At 33.5% G+C, this 25,739-nt stretch overlaps 7 protein-coding genes across 7 annotated transcripts; all 7 read left to right on the top strand.

Moving 5' to 3' along the window:
- Positions 1 to 80: 80 nt before the first annotated feature.
- LOC103857313 (EPIDERMAL PATTERNING FACTOR-like protein 6) lies at positions 81 to 1,584 on the top strand. Its single transcript, XM_009134480.3, has 3 exons — positions 81 to 228; positions 385 to 431; positions 1,336 to 1,584. The coding sequence occupies exons 1-3, from the start codon at positions 81 to 83 to the stop codon at positions 1,582 to 1,584; spliced, it is 444 nt and encodes a 147-aa protein (XP_009132728.1).
- Positions 1,585 to 8,216: 6,632 nt separating this feature from the next.
- LOC103857311 (CBL-interacting serine/threonine-protein kinase 11) lies at positions 8,217 to 11,303 on the top strand. The gene has a single exon (XM_009134479.3). It carries the CDS (start codon positions 9,555 to 9,557, stop codon positions 11,010 to 11,012), a length of 1,458 nt encoding a protein of 485 aa, XP_009132727.2. The 5' UTR covers positions 8,217 to 9,554; the 3' UTR covers positions 11,013 to 11,303.
- Positions 11,304 to 13,981: 2,678 nt separating this feature from the next.
- Positions 13,982 to 15,913, top strand: LOC103857310 (structure-specific endonuclease subunit slx1). The gene is made up of 4 exons (XM_009134478.3): positions 13,982 to 14,499; positions 14,709 to 14,847; positions 14,945 to 15,078; positions 15,172 to 15,913. The coding sequence occupies exons 1-4, from the start codon at positions 14,333 to 14,335 to the stop codon at positions 15,818 to 15,820; spliced, it is 1,089 nt and encodes a 362-aa protein (XP_009132726.1). The 5' UTR covers positions 13,982 to 14,332; the 3' UTR covers positions 15,821 to 15,913.
- An 82-nt stretch (positions 15,914 to 15,995) lies between these two features.
- Positions 15,996 to 16,857, top strand: LOC103857309 (biogenesis of lysosome-related organelles complex 1 subunit 1). The gene is made up of 2 exons (XM_009134477.3): positions 15,996 to 16,498; positions 16,574 to 16,857. Exons 1-2 carry the CDS (start codon positions 16,136 to 16,138, stop codon positions 16,664 to 16,666), a joined length of 456 nt encoding a protein of 151 aa, XP_009132725.1. The 5' UTR covers positions 15,996 to 16,135; the 3' UTR covers positions 16,667 to 16,857.
- On the top strand, positions 16,837 to 19,107 carry LOC103857308 (F-box/kelch-repeat protein At4g38940-like). Its single transcript, XM_009134476.3, has 2 exons — positions 16,837 to 17,074; positions 17,194 to 19,107. Exon 2 carries the CDS (start codon positions 17,914 to 17,916, stop codon positions 18,955 to 18,957), a length of 1,044 nt encoding a protein of 347 aa, XP_009132724.1. The 5' UTR covers positions 16,837 to 17,074; positions 17,194 to 17,913; the 3' UTR covers positions 18,958 to 19,107.
- Positions 19,108 to 20,823: 1,716 nt separating this feature from the next.
- LOC103857307 (F-box/kelch-repeat protein At4g38940-like) lies at positions 20,824 to 21,786 on the top strand. Its single transcript, XM_018657310.1, has one exon. It carries the CDS (start codon positions 20,824 to 20,826, stop codon positions 21,784 to 21,786), a length of 963 nt encoding a protein of 320 aa, XP_018512826.1.
- A 1,238-nt stretch (positions 21,787 to 23,024) lies between these two features.
- On the top strand, positions 23,025 to 25,091 carry LOC103857306 (putative tRNA pseudouridine synthase). The gene is made up of 5 exons (XM_009134475.3): positions 23,025 to 23,339; positions 23,460 to 23,572; positions 23,649 to 23,797; positions 23,868 to 24,012; positions 24,093 to 25,091. Exons 1-5 carry the CDS (start codon positions 23,096 to 23,098, stop codon positions 24,957 to 24,959), a joined length of 1,518 nt encoding a protein of 505 aa, XP_009132723.1. The 5' UTR covers positions 23,025 to 23,095; the 3' UTR covers positions 24,960 to 25,091.
- Positions 25,092 to 25,739: the final 648 nt, after the last annotated feature.

The following is a 25,739-nucleotide window of genomic DNA, read 5'->3' as shown; positions in this document are numbered from 1 at the left end:
TTGTAAACCCACCAAGTTTTTTTCATGAGATAGATGAGTCGTAACTGATCTCTGCTTCTTCGAAAGTTGGGTGTTTAATCATGGGATCCCAGACACCATCATCATCATCATCAATACCATCATCAGAAAAATCGAGAGCTAAATTCAGTCTCTTTTATATATTCCTACTCTGCGTTGTCCTCTATGTGTTGGCCACTTCCATACCCCCTTCTTCACTTTCTTCTCCATGTAAGCCCTCTTTCTTTTTCCGGTTAACATAAGATATATTTATTTGTCTTGAATATCATATAAATCAAACATAAATATCTTCTAATATTTGGTTCGTACGTAGCATTGAATCAGTACCTTGCAATCTATATATGTTATGTTTGTTCTAAAATGCAGATATTAGGAACTCTAATTCTGGGAAATTAGGGCACTTCTATGCACAGGTTCGTAAGCTTTTTTACCCTTTACTTTCTTGCAGTCCTCCAACATTAAAAATATTATTTTTTAATGATAGGTCAAAAATTAGCTTAAGTGGTCAAATACTGTGTTTATATATATCTAAGCATAACCAACCACATAAAGTCCAAAAAGCTTAGCAAAATCTTCTCTTGATTCAAGTATCTTTGAAGGATAAGACTGACGTTGATTCATCATCATTAAAGACATTTTAAATAAGCTTATAATGTGCGGGTCTCTAAAAGGACTTCACAAACAAAAGAATGGGGGGGGGGGGGGGGGGGGCGTGTGACTAAAATACGCATGAACAGTCAGCGATTGTGACGGCATGTTGAGATGGACTGAGCAGCAGAGATGCCATGTACTCCTGAAAAGAATCTCAGCCGTTCGATTCGCTTCAGCACACGAGGACAAGTACAGTAATCGACTTTGGTCCGTTCACCACATATGGGTCCCTGCCTTGCGTTTGTCTGTGTTTCGATCTCGAGCGAGTATTAAATTGGTAATATTATCAGTTCACTCACCCCACGGCGCACGTTAACGTATGACAAGCCTCTTGGAACTTCTCAATCTCTCTACCTTTTTTGGTAATGTGCGTAGCGTTTTTTTTGGAGCGCTAATCACGGTTCTTGTCTCACAGCCCCAGCCCTATATTCGAAAAAATTTCTTAGCTAAAGTGCGCATTTAAGCAAGCACACGCGTATTTGAGCTCAATAGTGTACATTTTTGCTAAAATGCGTACTTGAGTAACACAGTTCACTCTCTGTCTTGTAATAATGATAGCAACTGAAATTTATTATTTTTTAAAATATATATTTCATCGTAATAGTTTGGTTGACAGGAAAAACAAATACAATACAACATATTCTTAATGGTAACTGTATCATTCAGGAGGAGGAAGGCAAGAGTACACTTGTGATAAAGAAGATGAGGAGGATCGGTGACTGGACCCAAGAGGCGGAGCTACGGAGGATTTTAAAGGGATTGGGGTCATCTCCGCCACGGTGCACCTCCAAGTGTGGAAGATGCACGCCGTGCAAGCCTGTGCACGTCCCGGTATCTTCGGGCACTCCTGTCACCGCTGAATACTACCCTGAAGCTTGGAGATGCAAGTGCGGCAACAAGTTGTACATGCCATGATCTTTTATAAACGAATATATACTCATATATATATATATACGTTATATATATGATTTTATATGCAGGTTGATGATCATATGTAATGTCTCTACTCAAATATTTATTATATCTTAAACATGCTTCGAGGACAAACCCCAACATGAAGCTTTAATGATTGATTGATGTTGATTATGCTCGTTTATAGGTCCGTATCTACGATGTTTGTTTTGGTAACATGTACTCCTTCCGTTTCATTAAGTTAGACGTTTAAAAAAAAATTGTTCCACAAATATAGATTTTTATATTTTTTATAAAGAATTATGATATTCAAGAAAATTAATTGATTTTATTGAATATTATTGGTTAAAAATTATTAAAAATTAAAAATTACAGAAAACAATACATTTATTATATTGATTTAATGTATTTTTTTAATATGTGTAAAAAAAAAATTAAAAAATTTTGTGAAACGGAGGGAGTATTCTTATTATCTTGTACTCCATCTGTTTCTAAATATAAGATGTTATAAGTAGAACACACATATTAATAAAGTTACTTTTACATTGCAACTATAATTAAATCTATAAATTAAAAACTATTCAACCAATTATAAAATAGATTATAAAATATGATTGACTACGTAATTTTTAGTAAAGTTAAAATTTATTTAGAAATATGAAAATTTCTTATATATTGGAACATCAATATTTTGATAAACATCTTACGTTTAGGAACGGATGAAGTATATATTTATAATATGTACATTAATTAGTACATACATGTATACTTAGGGGTGGGCGGATATCCGTTCAGATTCGGGTATTTTTAGTCCGGTTTTGATTATTTCGGGTCCGGTTCAGATATTGAGATTTTAAAATAAAAAAATTAAATTTTTCATTTTGGTTTTATTCTATTTAAAAATACGATTTCACTTAACTAATTTTTTTATAATTTTTTAATAGATTGAATGTTTGATAGATTTAGAGATAACATTTCAAAAATAAATAAACATTAATTTGGCTATTGTTTTGAAATTTTGAATGTAAATTTTGTTAATACATGAAACAAAAAAACTTGACATATATTTTAATTGAGTTACAAATCATTTTGGGCAATTGTCAATAATAGCACCTTTTGAGTTTTTGTCTCAAAAATAGCACTAGAAGGAAAAATCACAAAAATGACATTCATTAAAGGGTAAATTATCCCTAATACCCTTGGTTTAAAATTAAATAAACAAACAAAAATAACTAAAAATTAAAAAAATAAAAATAAAAAAAATTAAAAAAAAAATTTTTTTTTGTAGTTTCAGATTATATTTTTCAGATTCGAAATTTTTTATAATTTTTTTTTTTTTGAAATCTTTTTTTCGAAATTTTTTAAAATTCTTTTTTTCAAAATTTTTTTTTATAATTCAAAAATACTTTTTGAAACTGTTTTTTTAATTTTTTAGAATTTCTTTTTATTTTATAAAATTTTAAACCCTAATTCCAAAACCCCACCCTCCCCCCCCCCCCTTAACTCTAAACCCTAAGGTTTGAATTAATTAACCCAAGGGGTATAAGTGTATATTTCCCTCTTTAAAGAAACCTATTTTTGTGACTTTGAGTCTTGAGTGCTAGTTTGGGAACAAAAACTTGGTTTGATGCTATCCTAGTCATTTTCATTTTCTCCGTAATTATATATATATATATATATTATATGATCTTAAAGTATGTGTAACATCAATATAAATATTTTAAATAAAGTGAAAGATGTAAATAAAAAATATAAGGGTAAGTATACATATGTTCGGTTATTTTTTATATTTATTCGGGTTCGGATATTACCCGTTCGGGTTCGGATATCCAATATCTTTTAAATCAATACCCGTTCAGATATTCTGCTATTTCGGTTTGGATTTTTTGGATCAGGTTCGAGTATCGGATAAAATGTCTACCCCTATGTATACTGGTGGAGTTGTGTTAAAAATAATTAATGAGTATTACTTGCTATGAATTATTGTCTCGTTCGTAAGATGACTAAAACCTATATTATTGTTCTCTTCAATGTATGGGCTTCCCAATGTAACATAGGTTTAGGCTCATAGTATATTCTCTAATATAATAAGCAAAAAGCCCAATAACCTTGTGTCCCTTAGCACATATATAAACCGATATCATGCATCCTAGTAAACTTGTATAAACAATCTATTCCCATAAGTCCTTAACATTTTGTAATCATGTCAACTTATTATTTTATTTTTTGCTTGAATGTTAATATCATATAAAATGAACAAAAGTACTTGCAAAGAGGTCTAGCCAAATGTTTCCGAGGCAGAAAAATAAAACAAGAAAAACACTACACACATCTAAGAAGGTAATTTAAAAGACATGGCCAATCAGCTTTACCGCAGCCACGGAGATAGGAGCACAGAGAAGTCCTTCATGTGCCGACTGCCAAGAATGATGTTCCAAGAGACTTGAAAACCGAGGTTGCCGGGATGAAGATATGGTTATGCTTATCACTCGGGTAATGATATTCAAAAAAATAATATCATGTCAACTTATCACTCGGATAATTTATCCATATATAGTGACAGTGATATGATGATATTCAAAAAAGAATATGCTTAAGGCAACTCCAATAGTGAGATTAGGATATGTTTCTAACAAACTAAGAAAATCAAAAAAGCAAAAAGCAAAAAAGTACGTCATAAGAGTTTCCTGCATAAACATTGTAGAGCATGATTAATCCGGATTCTTAATTTGAGGTTTTTAATTTATAGTGTCATTTATTTTATTTTTTTTTCACACTTGGAGCATAATTAATTCGGACTCTTAGAATATGATTAATATGAACTCTTAATTTGAAATTCTTAACTCATGATTTAACACTTTTTTTTTACAATTTTCGGCTAAAAGCCAGTTCTTATATCTCTTATTTAAGAGACGATTATTAGCTTTTCTTAATTAAAAGTTAAGAAACGGTTCTTAACCGAAGCTAAGAACTCTATCCTAAGAATCCGGGTTAATTATGGTCTTATATCTCTTATTTAAGAGATGGGTCTTAACTTTTTTTAGTTAAAAACTAATAAATAGTTCTTAACCGAAACTAAAAACTTCATCCTAAAAATCCGGGTTAATCATAGTCTTAGACTCTTAGCTTTTGAAACTTTTATCACAGTGTCATTTTTAATTGAATAACCTTTTGTACAATATACAAAAATTAAATAAGAATTAAATTATTATAAAAAATTAATAGTTTATCATTAAGAATTGGAGGTGGTAACTCCACCATTGAAGGTGCTCTAAGCAGCTAAGGTAAGGTATGAGGTATCCAAACCCACGAACTACTTAGACAACATGTTTTATACGGATATAGTGTATCTTCAAACAAAGCCATAAAATATTTTTCAAGCATTTCAAAGCGTGGTTATTTCGCTTTTATACGGATATAGTTTATCTTTATAACTGAGTGATTCTTTTTCTTTTCCTGATTAAATGTAGGAAGATTTTAATGTAAAACTTTAATAAAATGTGAAAATAATACTTCGCATGTTCTATCTTATTCTAATAAAAAATGTATGTTTTCTTGGTCCGTCGAAAACAATAATACTATATACATGTAGACGATAATCATAAAAATAATTAGTCTAATTGCTTAAATAATACAGAAACTAGATTTTGACCCGTGCAACCGCACGGATGTTTGTTTTCATTTTTCTATACATAAATTATTATTTTAAAACATAAGTGGTATATATTTTTAATGTTAATCATATACTTAAAAAATTATATAACTATTTCAAATACAATAATTTTATAATTTACATATTATAATTAATTAATTTTTTAAACCGTATGTATTTACTACTTCTTATTATATATTTATCTTATTGTATTTGCATTTAGTTATTAAGCAAATTAATATATTAATGAAAAATATATTTAAAAATTATTTTGTATTTAATTTATGCTAAATTTTGACCCGTCTTTCAAAACTGGATTTCTTTTTACCAATATTTTTATGCTTATTCATTTTAGATAATTTATTATTGTATAATAAAAGTCTAAGATATGTTAATTTTTAGATATGTATTATATAGTTTGTTAATTTTAAGCTGTTCTATCATCATATTATATTTCAAATAAATAGTTTATATTTATGAAAATAAAATTTATAAATTTATCAAATCAATGTAATTTTATCATATTTATTTTAGTATAATAATTATATTTTAACATGATCATGACTATAAAGTAGATAAAATAGGATATAATTTATTTATTTTCATTTTTAAACGATAACTTAAAATACATTAAGTTATTGTTTAAATATTTTTACACAGATTTATTAGAATTTTAAAAATATAATATATAAATATATATTATATTTAAAATGAAAATATATTATGATTAAAGTAGTTACAAAGATTTTATATTATTAACTTTAAAGAAATACATGTTAATTTTTATACATGTATTATATAGTTTGATAATGTTAACCCATCTTACCAACATATTAGATTTTATTTTTGAACATAAATATTTTATATTTACGAAAATAAAATATATAAATATATAAATTTAATACAATTTTATTATATTTAGCTTAATATAATAATTTTATTTTAATATGATTGATTATGATTATATAATAAATAAAATATTATAGATTTTTTATTTTTAATTTTATATAACTGAATATATTAATGTATAATAATATTTTAAACTAATTTCAAAATTAGCAAAAATATTTAAATATAATTTCGAAAATGTAGATCTTGTAAAAATCTTTTTAAACAGATTTGTTAAAATTTTAAAATAAATATATTTATATTTAAAATGAAAAGATATCAAAAGATATTATGATTAAAATATTTTAAAAATTCTATTTATTATTAGTCTGAACTAAAATGTAATATGAATTTTTATGAATAGGTCTATTAGGTCCATTTTTTAAAAAAATCACACATGAATCAAAGTTGTGACTTCTGTTTTAATATATAAGACTAGATTTTGACCCGCCCTTAAAAGGGCGGGTATATTTTTTGTTTTATTTTATTGTAAAATATTAATTTTCTGTCTCATATTTTTCTTTGTAATGATATTTGTATTTTTCTGTAATCATATGTGTTAAATTTTTAATTACAATTAGTAAGAGGTTTTGATAATTTGATTGAATTTGTGATGTTGGATACTCTACATGTGCTATCGTTAAAATTATATGGTTTTCATTTTTTTTATTTCATGTATAATTATAATAATGTTATAATTATACATAATAAATTGCCATGACGTTAAATATGAATTTTGTAAATTTTGATCCAGGGCCACGTGAATTGTTAAAAATCGCGACAACGTCTTAATTGGCTTAATTGGTTCAAACGCAGCGGTTGCGGTTGCGGTTGTGGGAGTTTGTGGATGCGGATGGTTGCGGTTTCTAGCGGTTTTAAGAGATTTGTACGATTGGTACTGCGGTTAAAAATTGGTGCGTTTGCGGGTGACTTATGACTGGTTAACTACCAAATGTGGTAACAGTCAAATAATAAATTAACAATATTTACATTTAATATAATTATAAAAATATCAAAAATCATAAAATTATAATAAATATAAAATTTATATTTAGAAAGTTATAATTTTAATTTTTGAAAATTTATTGAAATTTTTTTATTATAAAATTTTATAATATTAATTAAAATATAATAGATATATTTTAATATTTTCATAATCTCAATTTTAAATTTTTTATTAAATAATTTTACTTTTGTATATATATTGTTTTAAAAAAAAAAATTTTACCCTCCCGCAACCGTCCGCAACCGCAAACGTTAGCTGGAGCCAGCTTTTGAATTTATGAGATTCGTAGCGGTTTGAAGCGGTTTATAGCGATTTGAGTGATTGTTGCAAACCGCCGACAACCGCTACCAACCGCAAAAGCTGCGTTTGGATTTAAATAAATAGTGACAATTTGGATTCTGACCCGCCCTTTTATTTTTTGTTTATTTTTTTTGAGAAATTTAATTTTTGTATTTGTGTTATTTTTGTAATCATATTTGTTTTTAGTATTAATTTAATTTAATATAATTTTTGGTAACTATATTAAATATGTCAAATTGCATAATTATATGTCATATGTATTTCAAAAATTATTTTTAAACTTTATTTTTAAAATTTTCAACATATTATATTTTCTTAGTAGTTACCTAACATAATTAGTCAAGAAAAATATTCGTATCCAAAAAATCTGACTCGGAATCGACCCAAAAATCAAAGTTTCATAATCTATTAGATTTGGCATATATACTTGAATGGTTCTTAAGAGATATCCGAAAACCAATATCAAATCCAACACGCACAGAAAACCGAACAAAAGTTTTGAAAAATATTTGAAAGATAATTTTTAATATATTTTGTTAAATATATATATATATGTAAATAGGTTAATAAGGTCTTCACTAAACATTTAACAAATATTTTTAATCGAATAACCTATTTAAAACCCGTTAAACTAAAACCCGTAGAATATATTTTTATAAATAATACTTCCATAATAATATCAACTGATCATGTTCCTAATTTAATAGAATAGACGGATTAAATAACTTAATTTTCTTATAAAAAAACTATCTAGAAAAATAAAATTTTTAAATAAATAGTGACAATTTGGATTTTGGTTAGATATGGAAGTTTGTTGATTTTAAATTTTGGGGTCACAGGAGTACATATATTTGAGGATAATGAGTTAGATATAGGAGTTGTATATATATTTCACGAAATTTGTTGTCATTTATAAAATTTGTTGCCTTTATAATAGAAGTTTAATTGGTTGTGTAAGGTGGTTACGTAAAATTCTTAATTGAGTTTAGTAGAATAGATTTTTTAATTGAAAAATAGAAGTTTTATATGTTTGTAGTCCTTAAAAATAGGACATTAGTGGTTATGGAACTGCTTTGTTATTGTTGTTTACGTTTTATTTAAAAAGTGGCAATCAAATTTTCCTGAAAAGTAGGATTTTAGAATTGCTAGAACTGCCGTGAAAATTTAATAGTATTGATAAAGTGATATAAGCAGTTTTATGTAGATGATGTATATTTTTTTTAATTGGACTCAACTATTATCAATGGGGCATGTTTCTGTTTTAATAGTATTGATAATTTAGTCTCTAATCAGATTATATAATAGAGAAATAATTAGTCTCAGCCTCTCAGGTGAGATTAAATAATATAGTAGTTTTTTTTTTCGGAAACGGGTTATGTGGAGGAAGCTGCCGGCCCATATCCTGAACCGTCCAGCTGGAAGCCGGCGTCAACTTATTCCACCGTTCAGATATTGCCACGTGCAATCGTTTCCTATTGTAATAACACCTGACACCATCCCATGCAACATGTTTTTGCTTAAAATTAATTCACTCAACAAGTCGCTATCTTCACACCCAAAATAATAAAAATCACATGAGATGAGGCATATACAAAACACTCATTTATTGATCTACTATTTTTACCATATATACAAGCTTCTAAATAGTTCCAGAGATTATGAGGTGTTGTTAGGTGAAAAAATCACGCGTAATGCAAATAAAAAGAAGTAGATAACATCGACAACATAATAATTGAGTGATGACAAAGACCACGTAATAATTTGTGTAATTGATGGAAATTTATTGATAAAATATCAGATGATAAAAAAAAAAAAAGAACGAAAATCACCAATTTTAAAATTTTATAGTAAGATGTAAATAATTAAATACATACATCGAGATAAAAATTACGCAGCTGGATGGAATACTCCATAATCTGGTCTCAGATTCTACGACTACGAGAATGGGATGAGACATCGGACCATTTCTATTTTACTTGTCTTGAAGACATGATTTTAGCTTCAGTTAAACTCCTGTTTTAGGCATCATCTATATCTGCTTTTACCCTTTATTCTATTGAGAACTTATCCTTTTTTTCTTAATTAATTATTTTAAGACAAATAACGAATATTCACGCGCTTCACCATATGCATTTCCTCCTCTTAAATACCTTATCAAACCCTTTTAAAATTCTTATTCCCAGTTCCACACAAAGCAAACAAACAACAACAAGAACAAAACAAAAAAGACAAGTTCGCATACGTGTTCACAAGCTTATTTCAAACCAATCATCTCTCAGTCGACTTCTAGCTTCTAAACCTATGCCGGAGATCCAGATTGTCTCCGACAACAGCAACACCAATGCCTTGTTCGGAAAATACGAGCTGGGGAAGCTTCTCGGCTGCGGCGCATTCGCCAAGGTCTTCCACGCACGTGACCTCCGCACGGGCCAAAGCGTCGCCATCAAGATCCTCAACAAGAAGAAACTCCTACTCACAAACCCAGCCCTAGCCAACAACATCAAACGCGAGATCTCCATCATGCGACGTCTATCTCACCCCAACATCGTCAGGCTCCACGAGGTCATGGCCACGAAGACAAAGATCTTCTTCGCGATGGAGTTCGTCAAAGGAGGAGAGCTCTTCAACAGAATCTCCAAACACGGACGCCTCAGCGAAGATCTCAGCCGTCGTTACTTCCAGCAGCTGATCTCCGCCGTCGGTTACTGCCACGCGCGGGGAGTCTACCACCGCGATCTCAAACCGGAGAATCTCTTGATCGACGAGAACGGGAGCCTCAAGGTATCCGACTTCGGTCTCAGCGCGTTGACGGATCAGATCCGACCCGACGGTTTGTTACACACCTTGTGCGGCACGCCTGCTTACGTGGCGCCAGAGATTCTCTCCAAGAAGGGGTACGATGGCGCGAAGGTCGACGTGTGGTCATGCGGTGTCGTTTTGTTCGTTCTAGCCGCGGGTTATTTACCGTTTAACGATCCGAATATGATGAGCATGTACAAGAAGATTTATAAAGGAGAGTATCGTTGCCCTAAGTGGATGTCTCAAGATCTGAAACGGTTCATCTCTCGTCTTCTCGATATTAATCCTGAGACGAGGATCACTGTTGATGAGATTGTGAAGGATCCTTGGTTCGTTAAAGGAGGTTTTAAACCGGTCAGGTTACACGATGAGATTGATCTGAAAGAAGGAGGAGGAGGAGAGGTGGAGGAGGGGGTGAAGAGTTTAAACGCGTTTGATCTCATTTCTTTCTCGTCGGGATTAGATCTCTCCGGTTTGTTTGCCGGTTGCAGCGAATCTGAGAGGTTTTTGTCGGAGAAGTCGCCGGAGAAGTTGGCGGAGGAGGTGGAGGAGTTCGCGAAGGAGGAGAAGCTGAAGGTGAAGAAGGAAGAATATGGGTTTGACATGGAAGGGCAAAACGGGAACTTCATGATTGAGATAAATATTTCGCGGCTGAACGATTTGCTCGCGGTGGTGGAGGCAAGGCGGAGAGGTGGCGACGCTGATTGCTATACGGAGATTTGGAATAACAAGCTCAGGCTTAAGCTAACTAGTGTTTGCGATCAAACGCCAATCGCAACTATTTGAAATGATGTGCCTTCAAATCAAACGCCTAATCGCTGTGGTTGAATCGGCTGGATTGATTTGCGTTTACTACATTTTTAGAATTATCACCCAGAAAAAAAAATTATAAACATATTACATATCTATTATTTACTGTACCAAATTGTAGGTATCTATTTTGTGCTTTTTTGATAATAAAAAAATGTATCACTACTCACTATCTAAGTACTAAATTGCATTTGTATATAATTTTACTCTTTGTATAATATGGAAAATGGTTGATTGGTTTATCCAACTTTGCACTTGCCGGTTTTAGAATTCGGTTTATCCTATTTTGGGCTTCTTTGATTCAATAATATATTTTCTACTATGTAGTATATGAAATGATTGAATGGAAGTTCCACATCAAGTGATGAAAAAGGATAAAAGGGTTATTGTACAGTTCCTTACAAAGCTTAAAAATTAAGACAATGCAGCTTTTTATTACTATTGAGATAAGAAGCTATTATTGTCCACTTAATTACATGTTTCAAACTCAAAAAGAGTGAAGGATAAAGGAATCATTTTCATTATTAAAGCAAATCATCATAAGCACCAGTCTTTTCTCATGCATTCATCTCATCATTGTTTTGGTTTGATTCTTTCTTAAATAACAATATTATTTGATTTTCCGTATGATCATGTCCCAAGCTCAAACAACAGCTCATGCCAACCATTTGGTTTCAGACAAAAGGAGGGGGGGGAGGGGGATGAAAGTGGGAACTTAGGTTGTTGGTATAAGTTAGGAGACTAATTTGTCTAATTTGAATTTGAGTTTCGGTCTAATTTGTTTATATGATATATTAGGACATTTCCAATAGGACAAAAAAATTATATATATTTCACACTAAAATAGATATATATATATATTGTTTTTACTCAATATATTTGGAGTAAAAAAACAACATTACTTTATAATAAGCACATTACTTTACTCTAAATATAGAGTAAAAAACAACATTACTCTATATTTTATTTTATTATAGAGTAACTCTATTATAAAGTGAACTATTAGAGCAAATTCACTCTACAATATAGTCAGGACAATTCTCCTAGATAGATTATTTTCAAGTTTTGATCACAAAAATAGACCACAAAGAGGAAAATGACCAAAATGTTTCATTTAATAGGTAAAAGGATCTTAATACCCTAGATATATAAAAAATAAAAAATATTTTTTTTATAGTTTTAGCTTACATGTTTCCAAATTCTAACTTTTTTATATTTTTTTTTCAATTTTTTTTAATTTTCTTTTTGTAATTCGAAATTACTTTTTGAAGCTATTTTTAAAATTTTTATTTTTATTTTCAATTTTTTAATATTTATTTTTTATTTTATAAAATTTTAAATCTCAATCCCAAATCCTCACCCCTTAACTCTAAATCCTAAGATTTAGATTAGTTAACCTTAGTGGTGTAAGGGTATATTTACCTCTTTAATAAAATATTTTTATCATTTTGATTTTTAGAATCTATTTTTGTGACATAAACTTTTTTAGTGATATCCTAGAGTATTTCACATATAGTTATTCTATTTTAATGTGAATTATAGAGAAATTTTTTATGTACTATCAGAGATGGTCTTAGAGCACCATTAACCCTAGCACTCCATTTGGAATGCTTATTATTATTATTATTATTTTAATTTTTTCTCTGATTAAAAAAAAAACGAACTAATCGTGGGCCGCCACGTGTCAGTGGGGCCCGCGAATAGTGCAAGCAACAGGTGCTTGTGATGCCTAATTAAGTACTCCTCTTTCTTCTTCTTCTTCTTTTTTTTCTTTTTTTTTCTAATTTAAAAAATTTTAAGCAACCCCTAAGTACCCTTGGTTAATGGTGCTCTTAGAGCATCTCCAAAAAAGAACTCTATTTTGAAGTTTCCAAAACTCTATATTTGAAGTTTCAACGTGTTCTTCTCCAAAAGTAAAACTTCAAACCTAACTTCAAAATTATTTATATTTTACACTATGGTCCTTATATTTGTCATAGTTGATGTAAATTCATAAAACTTATATAAATAACTAGTACATATATATAAATATTACAGAAATGTTAACTAAAAAAATCTTACACTAAAATATAAAATTATAAATAAAAGTACATAATTAAATATTAAACTGCAAGCAAATATTACATTATTCCATAAAATTATTTCCATAATGCTCTCATATATGATCAACTAGTGCATTTCGAAGTAAGAAATGATTCTCTTTATTTTTTATTTGTAGATTACGAGCCCAAAATTGTTGAAATCGGATATCCTCATAATATGGCTGCTGATAGTTTGATATCATCAAACGAAAAAATCCTTGATCTTTTAAACGAAAGTACAACAAGCAGGGAAAAAGGTCATGAGATGATTGAATTACGACTGCAAAATGAAGCAAAAAAGTTAGCTTTTAAAGAAGTAAAAGAGGAAAATAAAATATTGCTAAAAAACTTAGCTTCTATCAATGATGTTAATATTCGTGAATACATTCGATCTGAACAAGAAAGAATCATACGAAAAATGCGTCAAGAGCAACAACAACAATCATCTTTGGTTACACAAATTTGTTTGGACAATATTTTGGAGATTTTGGAGGTTCCGGAGCAAATTTGGCATACTATTAGTGTTGTTATAATATTTAAATTTGAGTAATAATTATGTCTTCATGTGTCTTTTTAATAAGTTTGTATTATGGTTTTTTGTAATATTCTTGTTGTTTAATTCTAGTTTTAAAATATTATAAATCTTGTTTTAAATTTTTTTATTTAATTTCATGTGTAAAAATTAAATTTCTAAAATAAATTTAAAATATTTATGAGATATAAAAGTTTTAAGGATTAAAAAAATAAACAAAAAAATATTTAAGAATTATAAATATGATGTATAATTGTAAGGACCAAAATGCAAATAAAAGATGAAACTTCAAATTTGAAGTTTTGAAATTCCTTTTTGGAGAGCAAAAAACTCTATATTTGGAGTTATAGAGTTTCTTTTGGAGATGCTCTTAGTAGCTTAGTAGCGGACGATTTGATTATGTCCTAATATTAATTAGAAGGCATTCTCACGCAGTGTGATACCTATTTGGTGAATCCACACTGTAACACTAATTGCCAAATTTGAGAGACAAATTCTATAACTTTATAAACTGAGATAAAAAAAAAATTTGATAAAAAAAAAAAATTTGATAAAAAAAATTTGATAAAAAATAAACTGAGATAATGGACCTTGACTGAATAGGCCCACTACCGTCCTTCCGGATAACGGGATTTTAGAACTGTATCGTCTCGTCAACGGTCGAATTGACGCTGAGAGGAGAGATGAGAGAGAAAAGGGGCAGAAGAAGAGATCCAAATCAGAAAACCCTAGATCCCGTCGGTGAGGATGATGAGTCGCGTGTAGTCACCGGAAAAGATGGAAAAGGGTTCTTCGCCTGCTACATCTTGACCTCCCTTAGCCCTCGTCACAAGGGTCACACCTATATCGGGTACTCCTTCTACTTTCTCTTCCCTATGATCTGTCCTTCTTTCCAAATCCTCGAAACAGAGGATCATGTTCTGTTATGAAGTTACCGATCTGAAATGAACTGATGCTTGTCTGATCAAATTGGCTACTCCCTCTTGGTCAAATCTGAATTTAGACTTCAAGATGTTGCTTTACTGCTGAAATTGGTTAAGTAACGGTTTGGTATTACAGGTTCACGGTTAACCCAAAGCGGAGAATAAGGCAGCACAATGGAGAGATAAGGAGTGGTGCATTTAGAACTAAGAAGAAACGTCCTTGGGAAATGGTCCTCTGTATCTTTGGTTTCCCTACCAACGTCTCTGCCCTTCAGGTTCCCTTTGATCTTCGATACCGCCAAGCTTCAGTCTTTATAATAATAATCACCAATTCCTGGCTAAAGCTCCTTGCTTTCTTGTCCTCTGTTGCAGTTTGAGTGGGCTTGGCAGCATCCCAGAGAATCTCGTGCAGTGCGAGAAGCTGCTGCTGCTTTTAAATCCTTCTCTGGACTTGCACGCAAGATCAAGCTTGCTTACACAATGCTAACTCTTCCAGCTTGGAATAGGTAAAGAAAGATAAAGCTTCTTGTTGTTGTTTATGCTGATGTATCCGTTATAATTACCGACATAACTGTTTCTCTCTGTGTCTTGGTGACCAGCTTGAACCTGACAGTCAACTATTTCTCATCAAAGTACGCACACCACGGCGGTGGTTCTCCAAGTTTGCCTCCTCACATGAAAGTCCAAGTTTGTGCTATGGGTGATCTTCCATGTTTCACTAAAGGAGACAACAATTCTCAGCCCGAAGATGAAGAGAGTACTGATAGTAATGAAGAAGAGGATGATTATAGCAGCAACCAAATCCAGCCTAGGAATCCAACTACAATCTCATTGGATGACTTTTATCCGGGTAAAAAAGATCTTCATGGTCGACATTTTGAGAAAGCGAAAGAACCCGAAGCTGTACTTGATGACAGATTAGCAAATTTCACTGGTTTTGGGTTATTAGATGAGAGTGATGAAGATGAAGATGAAGTATCAGGTAGCACTGAAGCTGTGGAGAAAGAACACAGAGTAGCAACTTTCAACGGTTTTAGCTTTGAAAAGATTGATGATGATGAAGTATCATACATCAATATGGGGAAAGATTGTTGGAGAAGAAGCAACCTTATCACATCAACCACTGAAGTTGAAGTGATAGATCTGATGACTCCCTCACCCAGCTGCAGAGTTGGATCCTCTATGAAGAGGCCAAGAGTTTCTGAGTTTATAGATTTGACAAGGTCTCCTAGTTTCATAGAGTTGTAAAATAATAATACTACACAAAGTTGTAATATTAGATTTTTTTTTAAACACTAGTAGCATCAAAAGGTTTCGACTAAAGGAAAAAAATTATACAAAGGTATCACAGTACCATTATTTCTCACTGTCACGTAACATACAGAAAAAGTCTAATCACTGGCTCAAATGGTTTAAACGGGCTAATCTACCAAAATCGTGTTATTTCAAAAGAGAGAATGTGTGCCGTTTGCTTGAGCCATAAACGGCGCGTAGTGCAATAATATTGAATATTCCTTTTTTTTTGATTAATCATCACCGAACCAATTAACCGGTGGAAGAAGAATGAACACGCCGATGTCGATGCTGACGTCGCGTGGGCGCGTGCTACCTTTTTCGGAGAAGGAGAGAACCGAGGAGGAGACCGGAACACTGGAATCGAGCCTCCTGCAGATGATCGAAGACAACCGTCGATCGTCGCTACAGCTCCGGGAAAAGACGGAGAGATCGAGGAAGGAGGCGATCAGGCACGCGACGAGAACGGCGGATCTGCTGGTGAAGGCGGTGAACGGAGGAGTGGAGGAGTGTTTCGTCAACGAGAAGCGGATCGAGGCGGAGATAAGATCGCTTGCGGTTACGGTGGCGCGGTTCGGCAAACAGACGGATCAGTGGCTTGCTGCAACTCACGCCGTTAATAGCGCCGTCAAGGTTTCTTTATCTCCCGTTTATGTCTTTTGATTGTTTGTTTGTGTGTTCATGGTGGATCTGTGTGTGTTTTGGTAGGAGATTGGAGATTTTGAGAATTGGATGAAGACGATGGAGTTTGATTGCAAGAAAATAACTGCTGCGATTCGTAACATTCACGAAGATCACTAAGGTTCTGTCTGAGAGTAGTGGCAATGCAAGATCGTGAACAGTTTTTTCCTGTCTGAATGCTGTTTCTTAAAACAAGTTGTCTCAAAATTCAAAAATGTACAGAGATCATGTTGTCATTTGCCTCCTTGAGCTCTTTTTTTGTTCAGTCAGTCTCCTTGTATTTGTTTTATGTATTCTTGCTTTCACTTTCTCTGCTTGCTGTTGAGGCAAACCTAAACTCGTTTGAGAAGAGCATTTGTCACTTGCCCATCTCCTAAAGAAGAGCATTTGAGATTTGGCATGCGGAGATTTCGATGGAAAGACGTCCATAAGGGGGTAAAGTTGAGTGGTGTGGTCAAGTTCTCAAATATTCAAGCAGTTTTTATCGACTGGTAACTCCGGATTCAAGAGAAACTATAAGGACATCTAGTTGATGTGCAGATAGCCACAAAGATTCTTGCGGGCGGTTATGGTGTGCTAATGTTTGTGGTCGTATCCAAAATGAAAAGGAAGCTGGTACAAGTCTAGTCCTGTTGTGTTTGTTACAGTAGATCAGGAAAAATTTGATCTCGCACTGATCGATTAAAAAAAGCCACATAAGTCATTGCTTTAGCTCAACACTTCATTTGAGAAATATTTGCCCGAATCAATTCTTTTGGTCCTATGCAGGTGATCAGAGTTACATGGTTCCATGTATATTTCAAAATGTTCTGTCTAGTGAAGATATTTTAATATAAGTTTCTGCCTGATGAATCCATTTGATGGGAAGGGATATAGCAGCTCTGAAGCATCTAATGCTTTTGTCAATAAGTCGTTTTTTACGCTTTTGCTCTCGGAAATATTGTGTCCAATACTCACATTTTGCAATAATTAATAGAAAATAAAAGTCAATAGATATTATACAATATAAAAATAATTAATACAGAATAAAAGTCAATAGAATAAGTAGTAAATAATAACAAATATAACAAAATGATATTATGCAATATATGCTCTGTAAAACTTTGTAATTATCTTAAAAAAAACAAATGATTTCTGTAATTTCATTTTTAAAAAACAAATCCAGTAGCCATAAGAACCCATTTGAAAAAAACACAAACCAAATAAGAATCCTTTTTTTTCTAAAAAAAAAATCCATTTAACAAGTTTTAAAACCCTAGTCCTCTTTAGTAAAATAATAAGGAAAATAGAGTTTTGTAAATCAGATCTGAGCCAAAAACTAGGGTTTTTGGCATTTTCGCACTGATATTGGTGCCGATAGTTGATCCATGAGTACACCACTTCCCGAAGACGTTATCATTGACATCTTAGCGCGTGTACCAAGATGCAACTATCCAAGACTCTCCCTCGTTTCCAAGCACTTCGGATCACTTATTGCATCGCCTAAGCTCTACGCTGTACGATCATTGTTAAGATGCACGGAACACTGCCTCTATGTTGTCCTCCACAACAGAGAAACTGGCGGAGATCATCGTTGGTATATTCTCCGACAAAAAACCAAAGACAATCCCCGCTTGGTCCTTATCCCTTCGCTTCCCGTTGCGCAACTCGATGCAAGCTATGTCGCAATGGGCTCGAAGATATACGTGTTTGATAAGAGTAAGACTAAAGATGACAGTGTGACTACGAATGTGTTGAGCATCGACTGTAGATCTCACACGGTTCAACATCTCCCGAGCATTGATGTGCACGTGTATACTACACTCGCTGACATCATCAATGGGAAAATCTACGTACTTGGGTATCAGTATCGTAATACTAACTCGAAGAAGGTGATGGTGGTGTTGAATACAGAAACACAAACGTGGGAGCCTGTGATGACACTGCCAGAGACGATGGCGTATTACACGTGGCCTTCTAGCTGTGTGATGATGGATGGTAAGATGTATTTGAGGTGTTCTAATAAAACCTTTCTTTATGACCCAAAGGAAAATAGATGGGAAACGGACGAGAAGCTGGATTTCTGGATCAATCCGTGCGTCGTTGCTGATGTTATGTACTGCTATTATTATGATGGGAACGTGTTAATAATGTATGATCCAAAGCAAAGGCGCTGGGGAAAGGTGAGAGGTCTGGAAGAATTTTTGGCTGAGACGAAATCATGCTCAACATTTTCATGGACGGGCATAGTGGGTTACGGTGGAAAGCTAGCTTTGTTTTTTCCTAAAGGAGTGACAAGAGAGATCTGGTGTGCGGAGATTTCACTGGAAAGACAAGAAGGAGAAGGGACTTGGGGTAAAGTTGAGTGGTGTCATCAGGTTATGGTTGCTGGAAATTTTGACGTTAACAAATGTGTTGCTGTTATGGTTTGATTCATCAACTCTCATGCTTGGATATTTTATTAGTCAAAAATGCTACATTTGGTTCTTTGTTTGAGTTTTTGTTTTGAATATTCGTTTTATGTAATTGATTCAGGAGAATTTTTTTATTATTCTTGTTTTATGGTTTCTGAAATCTTATTTCATTGCTATCCTGGAGAAAGTATTTAGTAATTTTGAGTCTTGCTGTTTAGTAGTAGGATCAGGCTAACTGAGGAAACATCTACTTGGCAAGGTGTGTTAATGTTTGTGATAGTATCCAAAATGAGCAAGACGGTCCAATGCTTAAAGGAAGCAGGAAGCTAGTTATTTGTTAAAGGTCAATCTCTAGGACTACTGTATCTGATAAAGTAGATCAGACAAAACCAAGTGTTAGATAACTGAAAGAAAAAAAAGTAGAAATATAACAAGGATGACAAGTTAGTTTAGAGGTCATGAGCATTTTTACATAAGTCTTTTTCTAGGAAGAGACCCTTGCGAAGAGTGGTCGGCTTAGACTCGTTCTTCGTACAAGTCCATGTCGTGTAACAAAGATGCCACACCACGGAATAGTTCTTGAATATTGAAAGCATTAATTGGAGACCTTTGCTGAGTTTGATGATCTCGTGAGTATCCCTCGTATGAGTAACTAGCTTGCCCTCCTTGTTGTTGAGAATGACATGGGGATATCCCAATTAGCACATGTCAAGATTTGGTTATAATCACAAGAATTGTGGTGAAAATACGATTTTAATGTTTGAAAAGTTCACAAGAATCGTTTTGCCTTTGGCTCCATCTAAAGTGCTGTTCTGGAGAGTGCTTTGAAAATTCCAAAGGAAAGAGATATATTTCAGAAGTGGAGAAGTTATACAGAATGGTGATTTTTCAAGAAATCAGTAGAGTTTTGGATTCTAAGAAATCTCCATGGAAAGAGTGGTTACAGCAATTTAGAGAGGCACACTATATATAACACGTTTTGGAACCTCTAAACATTTTGCATATACGAGAAAGTGATCTTTCTTTCTTTTCTAAATATAAACTAATTCTAGTAAACTGTTATGAAACAAGTAAAACTAAGTGGTCAGTCAAGTGTGTTGATACTTAAAACGCCACACAGCCTTGCTAGCGATTAGGACTGGAGGCATCCGTTAGGATTCGGATAGGGTATTTTTGATTTTCGGATTTACAATCCTAGATCATATTTTAGTATGGGTTAGGGAAGGACATTAGCATATTCATTCGAGTTCAGTTTGAATTTATTAGTGTTTCAGTTTTTTGGTGTTAAAGATCTCAGTCCAATTCAGATGTTTATAAATTTTGGTTCGGATTTGATTTAGATTTTTGCGGGTTTGGCTTGGATTCGGCGTTTAAATTATTTTTAAAATTTTGAATTCACATATATTTTAAGATTTTTGAAATCTAAAAATAAAATAATATATTACATATAAATTTGAATGCTATATGCCAAAATAACACAACCTAACATATAAATTGATTTGATTTGAATATTTGAATAGATGATCAATAGATATTTTAAATATATTTATGTTACATAGTATTGTTTATCTATTTTAGACATTTATTTTTGATTATTTGTAAATATTTTCAAGTATTGGAAACAACTTCAAAATATTATATATTTTTTGGATATTTTTATATAATAAATCTAAGAATTATTAATATATTGAAACAGCCTTAAAACTATTTTTAAAGACACAAACCAATAAGACATGCAGTATTATCATTTCTTTTATTTTCTTTTTTAAGCCTATTTAACAGATTATATACTTTAGGAAATTAGAGTTTTGGAAATTAGATTTGAGCCAAAAAAAACTAGGGTTTTTGTGATTTACGCTCTGGTGTTGGACGATATTTGATTCCATGACTACACAACTTCCAGAAGACGTTATCATTGACATCTTAGCTCGTGTACCAAGATGTAACTATCCAAGACTTTCCCTCGTTTGCAAGCACTTCCGATCACTTATTGCATCGCCTATGCTCTTCGCTGTACGATCATTGTTGGGATGCACGGAACTCTGTCTCTATGTTCTCCTTCACAACAGAGAAACCGGCGGAGATGAAAGTTGGTCTATTCTCCGCCAGAAAACCAAAGACAATTCCCGTTTGGTCCTTATCCCTTCGCTTCCTGTTGCGCAAAGCTATGCTGCAGTGGGCTCGAAGATATACATCTTTGATAGCACTAAAGATGACAGTATGACTACAAATGTGTTAAGCTTCGACTGTAGATCTCACACGGTGCAACCTCTCCCGAGCATTGACGTAAACGTGTATACTACAGTCGCTGACACCATCAATGGGAAAATCTACGTACTTGGATATCATAATACTAACTCGGAGAAGCCGATGGTGGTGTTGAATACAGAAACACAAACGTGGGAGCCTGTGATGACAATACCAGAGACGGTGCATTACATGTGGACTCCTAGTTTTGTGATGATGGCTGGTAAGATGTATACGATAGGTGGAAGCTATGTTTATGACCCAAAGGAAAGTAGATGGGAAACGGACGAAAAGCTGAAATTCTGGGTGAAAGGGTGCGTCCTTGATGATGTGTTCTACTGCTATGATTTTTGTGTGAACTCTTTAAGAACGTATGATCCAAAGCAAAGGCTCTGGGGAGCGGTGAAAGGTGTGGAACAACTGTTGGCTGAGACGAAATCATGCTCACCAGCTTCATGGACTAAGATAGTGGGTTACGGTCGAAAGCTAGCTTTGTTTTTTTCTAAAGAAGAAATGACAAGAGAGAGATGGGGTGTGGATATTTCACTGGAAAAACAAGAGATATGGTGTGCGGAGATTTCACAAGAAGAAGGGATTTGAGGTAAAGTTGAGTGGTGTGATCAGGTTATGGTTGCTGGAAATTTTATCGGTAGCAAATGTATTGCTGTTATGGTTTGATTCATGAACTCTTCTGTTTGGATATTATATCAGTTTAAAATGCTACATTTGGTTCTCTGTGTTCTGTTTTTGTTTTGAATATTTGTTTTATGTAACTGATTTAGGAGAATTTTTATTATTCTTTTGTTTATGGTTTCTAAAATCTTATTTTATTGCTACCCTGGAGAAAGATATTTAGAAAATTTGAGTTTTTCTGTATAGTAGTAGGATCAGTCTAACTGAGGAAACATCTACTTTGGTAAGGTGTGTTAATGTTTGTGATGGTATCCAAAATGAGCAAGACGGTCCAGTGCTTAAGGACGCTTGTTAACTTGTTCAAGGTCAATCTCTAGAACTATTGTATGTATCAGACAAAACAGAATATTAGATAACTGAAAGAAAAAAGAAAGTAGAAGTTATATAACAAGGATGATAAGTTAGTTTAGAGGTCATGAGCATTTTTACATCATAGCCTTTCTCTTTGAAGAGATCCATGCGAAGAGTGGCCGGTTTTTTCGTACAACTCCATGTCGTGTAGCAAAGATTTGAATATCGAAAGCATTTGGAGACCTTTGCTGAGTTTGATGATTTCGTGAGTATCCCTCTGGCTTGCCCTCATTGTTGTTGAGAATGATATGGAAATATCCCAGTTAGACACATGTCAAGCTTTGGTGGTAATCACAAGAAATGTGGTCAAAATGTGATTCTAATGTTTGAAAAGTTCACAAAAATCGTTTTGCCTTTGGCTCCATTTGAAGTACTGTGTTTGGAGAGTGCCTAGATTGCCTTGAAAATTCCAGAGGAAAGAGATGTATATTTCAGAAGTGGAGGAGTTATAAAGAATGGTGAATGTTTCAAGAAGTGAGTAGAGTTTTGGATTCTAAGAAATCTCCATAGAAATAGTGGTTAGAGCAATTTAGAGAGGCACACTATATATAATACGGTTTTTAGAATCTCGAAACATTTTGCAAATACTAAAGAGTGTAAATACCAATTCTAACAAGCTGTTATGAAACAAGGGAGTAAAAGTAAGTGGTCTGTCAAAAGTGTGTGATGATACTTAAAACGTCACACAGCAGCCTTGCTAGCAAAAAACATGGCAGTTTCTGTGAACACCATGTCGCTTTACACTATTTATTTAAAACGTCGCGTTGCTTAACTCTTCTCAAACGGCAAGCAGTTAAAATAAGAAAATCGCCGGAGCTTGTTATCTGCGCTCCAGTTCTAGAAAGACGCCACAGCTTCCCTTCAAATGGCAGCAGTCTCGTTTCTACGATACTCAGTTCCTTCGCGGGTCTTCTGGTACCCGACCCGACTCATCCGGGCCACACCCACTTTCGCACGATTCTCTTCCTCCGCCGCCTCTACTCCCTCCGACCACTCCCTCCCCGATAAATGGGAATCTTATCGAAAGAAGAAAGTGGTCATCCGAATTGGCTACGTGGGCACCGATTACAGAGGCCTACAGATTCAAAGAGACGACCCTTCTCTCAAAAGTAAGTTTCCCATTATAAAGTTTCAACCTTTATCTCTCAAACTCAGCTTAAACCCTCAGTTCTTGTACTAGTTCCGACAAAACATCAAACATGTTTGATTAAAAGACCTTGTAATGTTAGCTATTGAAGGTGAACTTGAGGTTGCTATATACAAGGCTGGTGGAATTCTAGAGAGTAACTATGGCGATCTTCACAAGATTGGTTGGGCTAGAAGTAGCCGAACCGATAAAGGAGTAAGCTTTCTTCTCCCTCTGTTTTGGATGATTATCTTCTAATCGGATAGATTCACTTATGTGTGTGTGTGTGTAGGTTCATTCTCTGGCAACAACAATATCATTGAAGATGGAGATACCTGAGACTGCGTGGAAGGATGATCCTCACGGCACTGCTCTTGCTAAATGCATTAGCAAACATCTTCCTGACAACATCAGAGTCTTCAGCGTTTTGCCCTCGCAAAGGTGAGTGGCAATGTATGATCGTAAAGAGTTGGAGAAAGATAATATTGAAAAGCTTTTGCATCTTTGGTAGGAGATTTGATCCACGAAGGGAGTGTACGCTTCGGATGTATTCTTACCTCCTTCCTGTTGATGTTATTGGGGTCAAGAATAGCTTTTCTTCAGATGAGATTGACCATCACCTTTCAGATTTCAACGAGATTTTGAAACAGTTCGAGGTGAAGAGAGCTTTGCATTGTTTCTTTTAGTTTCAGCGACTGTCTTCTTACAGTTTTTTGCTTCTGTTTTTTCCTTGTAGGGTGACTATCCTTTCCATAACTATACACAGCGGTCAAAGTACAGAAGGAAATCACAGCAAAAGATAACACATAGAAACGGACGCCCTCCGAAGAAACCAAAATCAATCCAAGCATCAGAGTTTACAGAGGAAAACAACAGAGAAAATGAAGAAGAAAAAGTTGAAGGTGAAGGTGAAGAAGAAGAGGAAGCAGATGGTGAAGAATCTAATGAAGATGTAGCTAATTCTCAGGCGTACATTCGTGCAAAATGGCTACATGAGCCAGATGAAACGGATAAGCTGAGTGCAGCTCATTTCAGAAAAGTGTTCAGATGCAGTTGCGGAAACCTGGAGAGTTCACTAGGATTCGGCTTTGTTGAGATCTCCATATGGGGAGAATCATTCATGTTACATCAGATACGGAAGATGATTGGAACAGCTGTGGCAGTGAAGAGAGAGCTGCTTCCAAGAGACATCATAAGACTATCTCTCAACAAGTTCACAAGAATCGTTTTGCCTCTTGCTCCATCCGAAGTACTGATCCTCAGAGGAAACAGCTTCGAAGTGCCTAAATCGCCTGCGAATTTCCGGAGGAGGCCGGAGATAAAAGCAATGGGGGAATCAGAAGAAGTGGAGAGAGAAGTGGAGGAGTTTTACAGAGGGGTGATGGTTCCACAGGTGAGTAGATTCTTGGATTCGGAGGAAGCTCCGTGGAAAGAGTGGCTTGAGCATTTGGAGAGGAACGATGGTATGATTGATGAGCAGTTGGAAGATGTGAGAAGAGGTTGGGAGGAGTGGAAAGCAAAGCCAAGGGTTATGACGAGGATGACAGAAGGTGATAAAGAGTTTGGTTCTGTTTCAGTACCTGTTCATCAAGCTATGCATTAGTCACATTTATATTTTAGACCAAAGTTATGTTGATGATTATTGTTTGATTCACATTGGCTCCCACTGTTTCAACACAAATTAATGTTAAACTGTTTTTTTCGTTCTCTTGAGGTTGTTGTATCTGCACCCTTAGTTCGAACTTTGCGTGGGAGTCGAGTCTATTTTCTGGTAGTTGAAGCTCTGGCAGAAGGAGACCATGAACAAATAATGTTCAAGTTTTGTTTTTATTAGCATTTGTATTTGGTAAGATCTGATGCTACATATAATGAAATTGCTAAGAAAATTATGTAGTAATTATATTTTATGTATTTTTATTTATTATGATTTTCTGTATTGTATTTTGTTATTTTATAGGTTAACTAGGGATATTCCGGCGCTACGCGCCGGGTTCGTATTTTTTATTTTAAATGAATTTACAATTTATTTTGTGGTCTTAATAAATAAAATATGTTCAGAAATACGAACATGAAAATATGTTGAAAGAGAATGATATACATTTGATAGTGGTTAGCGACTATAATGTATTACTTTGTTTTGAAGTTGATTAGTCTAAAGTAGAATATCATAAATGGTTGTGACTAATCAATTTGATAGTCATAAGTTGACGTTTTATTTATAAAGCATACTTATATTAATGGTGAATTTAAGTTTCCGATTTTTTTGACTTCTCGCAAATAAATAAAGCTAAAAACAAATCCGAATCAGATCATAACATATCTTACGACATGAGAAAACTGGATGAAGGTAAAAGTTAGTGACTTACATCACAATTGTAGGAAG

Source organism: Brassica rapa, chromosome A03 (assembly GCF_000309985.2).
Source record: "Brassica rapa cultivar Chiifu-401-42 chromosome A03, CAAS_Brap_v3.01, whole genome shotgun sequence".
Lineage (NCBI taxonomy): Eukaryota > Viridiplantae > Streptophyta > Magnoliopsida > Brassicales > Brassicaceae > Brassica > Brassica rapa.
Note: the sequence above shows the minus strand (reverse complement) of the source record. Positions and strands in the feature narration are given on the sequence as shown.

Bases quoted from the DNA above. Each gene is read 5' to 3' on its own strand.
- LOC103857308 (XM_009134476.3), top strand. From the start codon at position 17,914: ATGAGTACACCACTTCCCGAAGACGTTATCATTGACATCTTAGCGCGT.
- LOC103857306 (XM_009134475.3), top strand. From the start codon at position 23,096: ATGGCAGCAGTCTCGTTTCTACGATACTCAGTTCCTTCGCGGGTCTTC. The intron at 23,340-23,459 runs GTAAGTTTCCCA...TTGTAATGTTAG, and splicing joins AGACGACCCTTCTCTCAAAA to CTATTGAAGGTGAACTTGAG. The intron at 23,573-23,648 runs GTAAGCTTTCTT...GTGTGTGTGTAG, and splicing joins GTAGCCGAACCGATAAAGGA to GTTCATTCTCTGGCAACAAC.
- LOC103857311 (XM_009134479.3), top strand. From the start codon at position 9,555: ATGCATTTCCTCCTCTTAAATACCTTATCAAACCCTTTTAAAATTCTT.
- LOC103857313 (XM_009134480.3), top strand. From the start codon at position 81: ATGGGATCCCAGACACCATCATCATCATCATCAATACCATCATCAGAA. The intron at 229-384 runs GTAAGCCCTCTT...TCTAAAATGCAG, and splicing joins TTCTTCACTTTCTTCTCCAT to ATATTAGGAACTCTAATTCT. The intron at 432-1,335 runs GTTCGTAAGCTT...TGTATCATTCAG, and splicing joins TAGGGCACTTCTATGCACAG to GAGGAGGAAGGCAAGAGTAC.
- LOC103857310 (XM_009134478.3), top strand. From the start codon at position 14,333: ATGAGAGAGAAAAGGGGCAGAAGAAGAGATCCAAATCAGAAAACCCTA. The intron at 14,848-14,944 runs GTTCCCTTTGAT...CCTCTGTTGCAG, and splicing joins CCAACGTCTCTGCCCTTCAG to TTTGAGTGGGCTTGGCAGCA. The intron at 15,079-15,171 runs GTAAAGAAAGAT...CTTGGTGACCAG, and splicing joins ACTCTTCCAGCTTGGAATAG to CTTGAACCTGACAGTCAACT.
- LOC103857309 (XM_009134477.3), top strand. From the start codon at position 16,136: ATGAACACGCCGATGTCGATGCTGACGTCGCGTGGGCGCGTGCTACCT. The intron at 16,499-16,573 runs GTTTCTTTATCT...GTGTTTTGGTAG, and splicing joins CCGTTAATAGCGCCGTCAAG to GAGATTGGAGATTTTGAGAA.
- LOC103857307 (XM_018657310.1), top strand. From the start codon at position 20,824: ATGACTACACAACTTCCAGAAGACGTTATCATTGACATCTTAGCTCGT.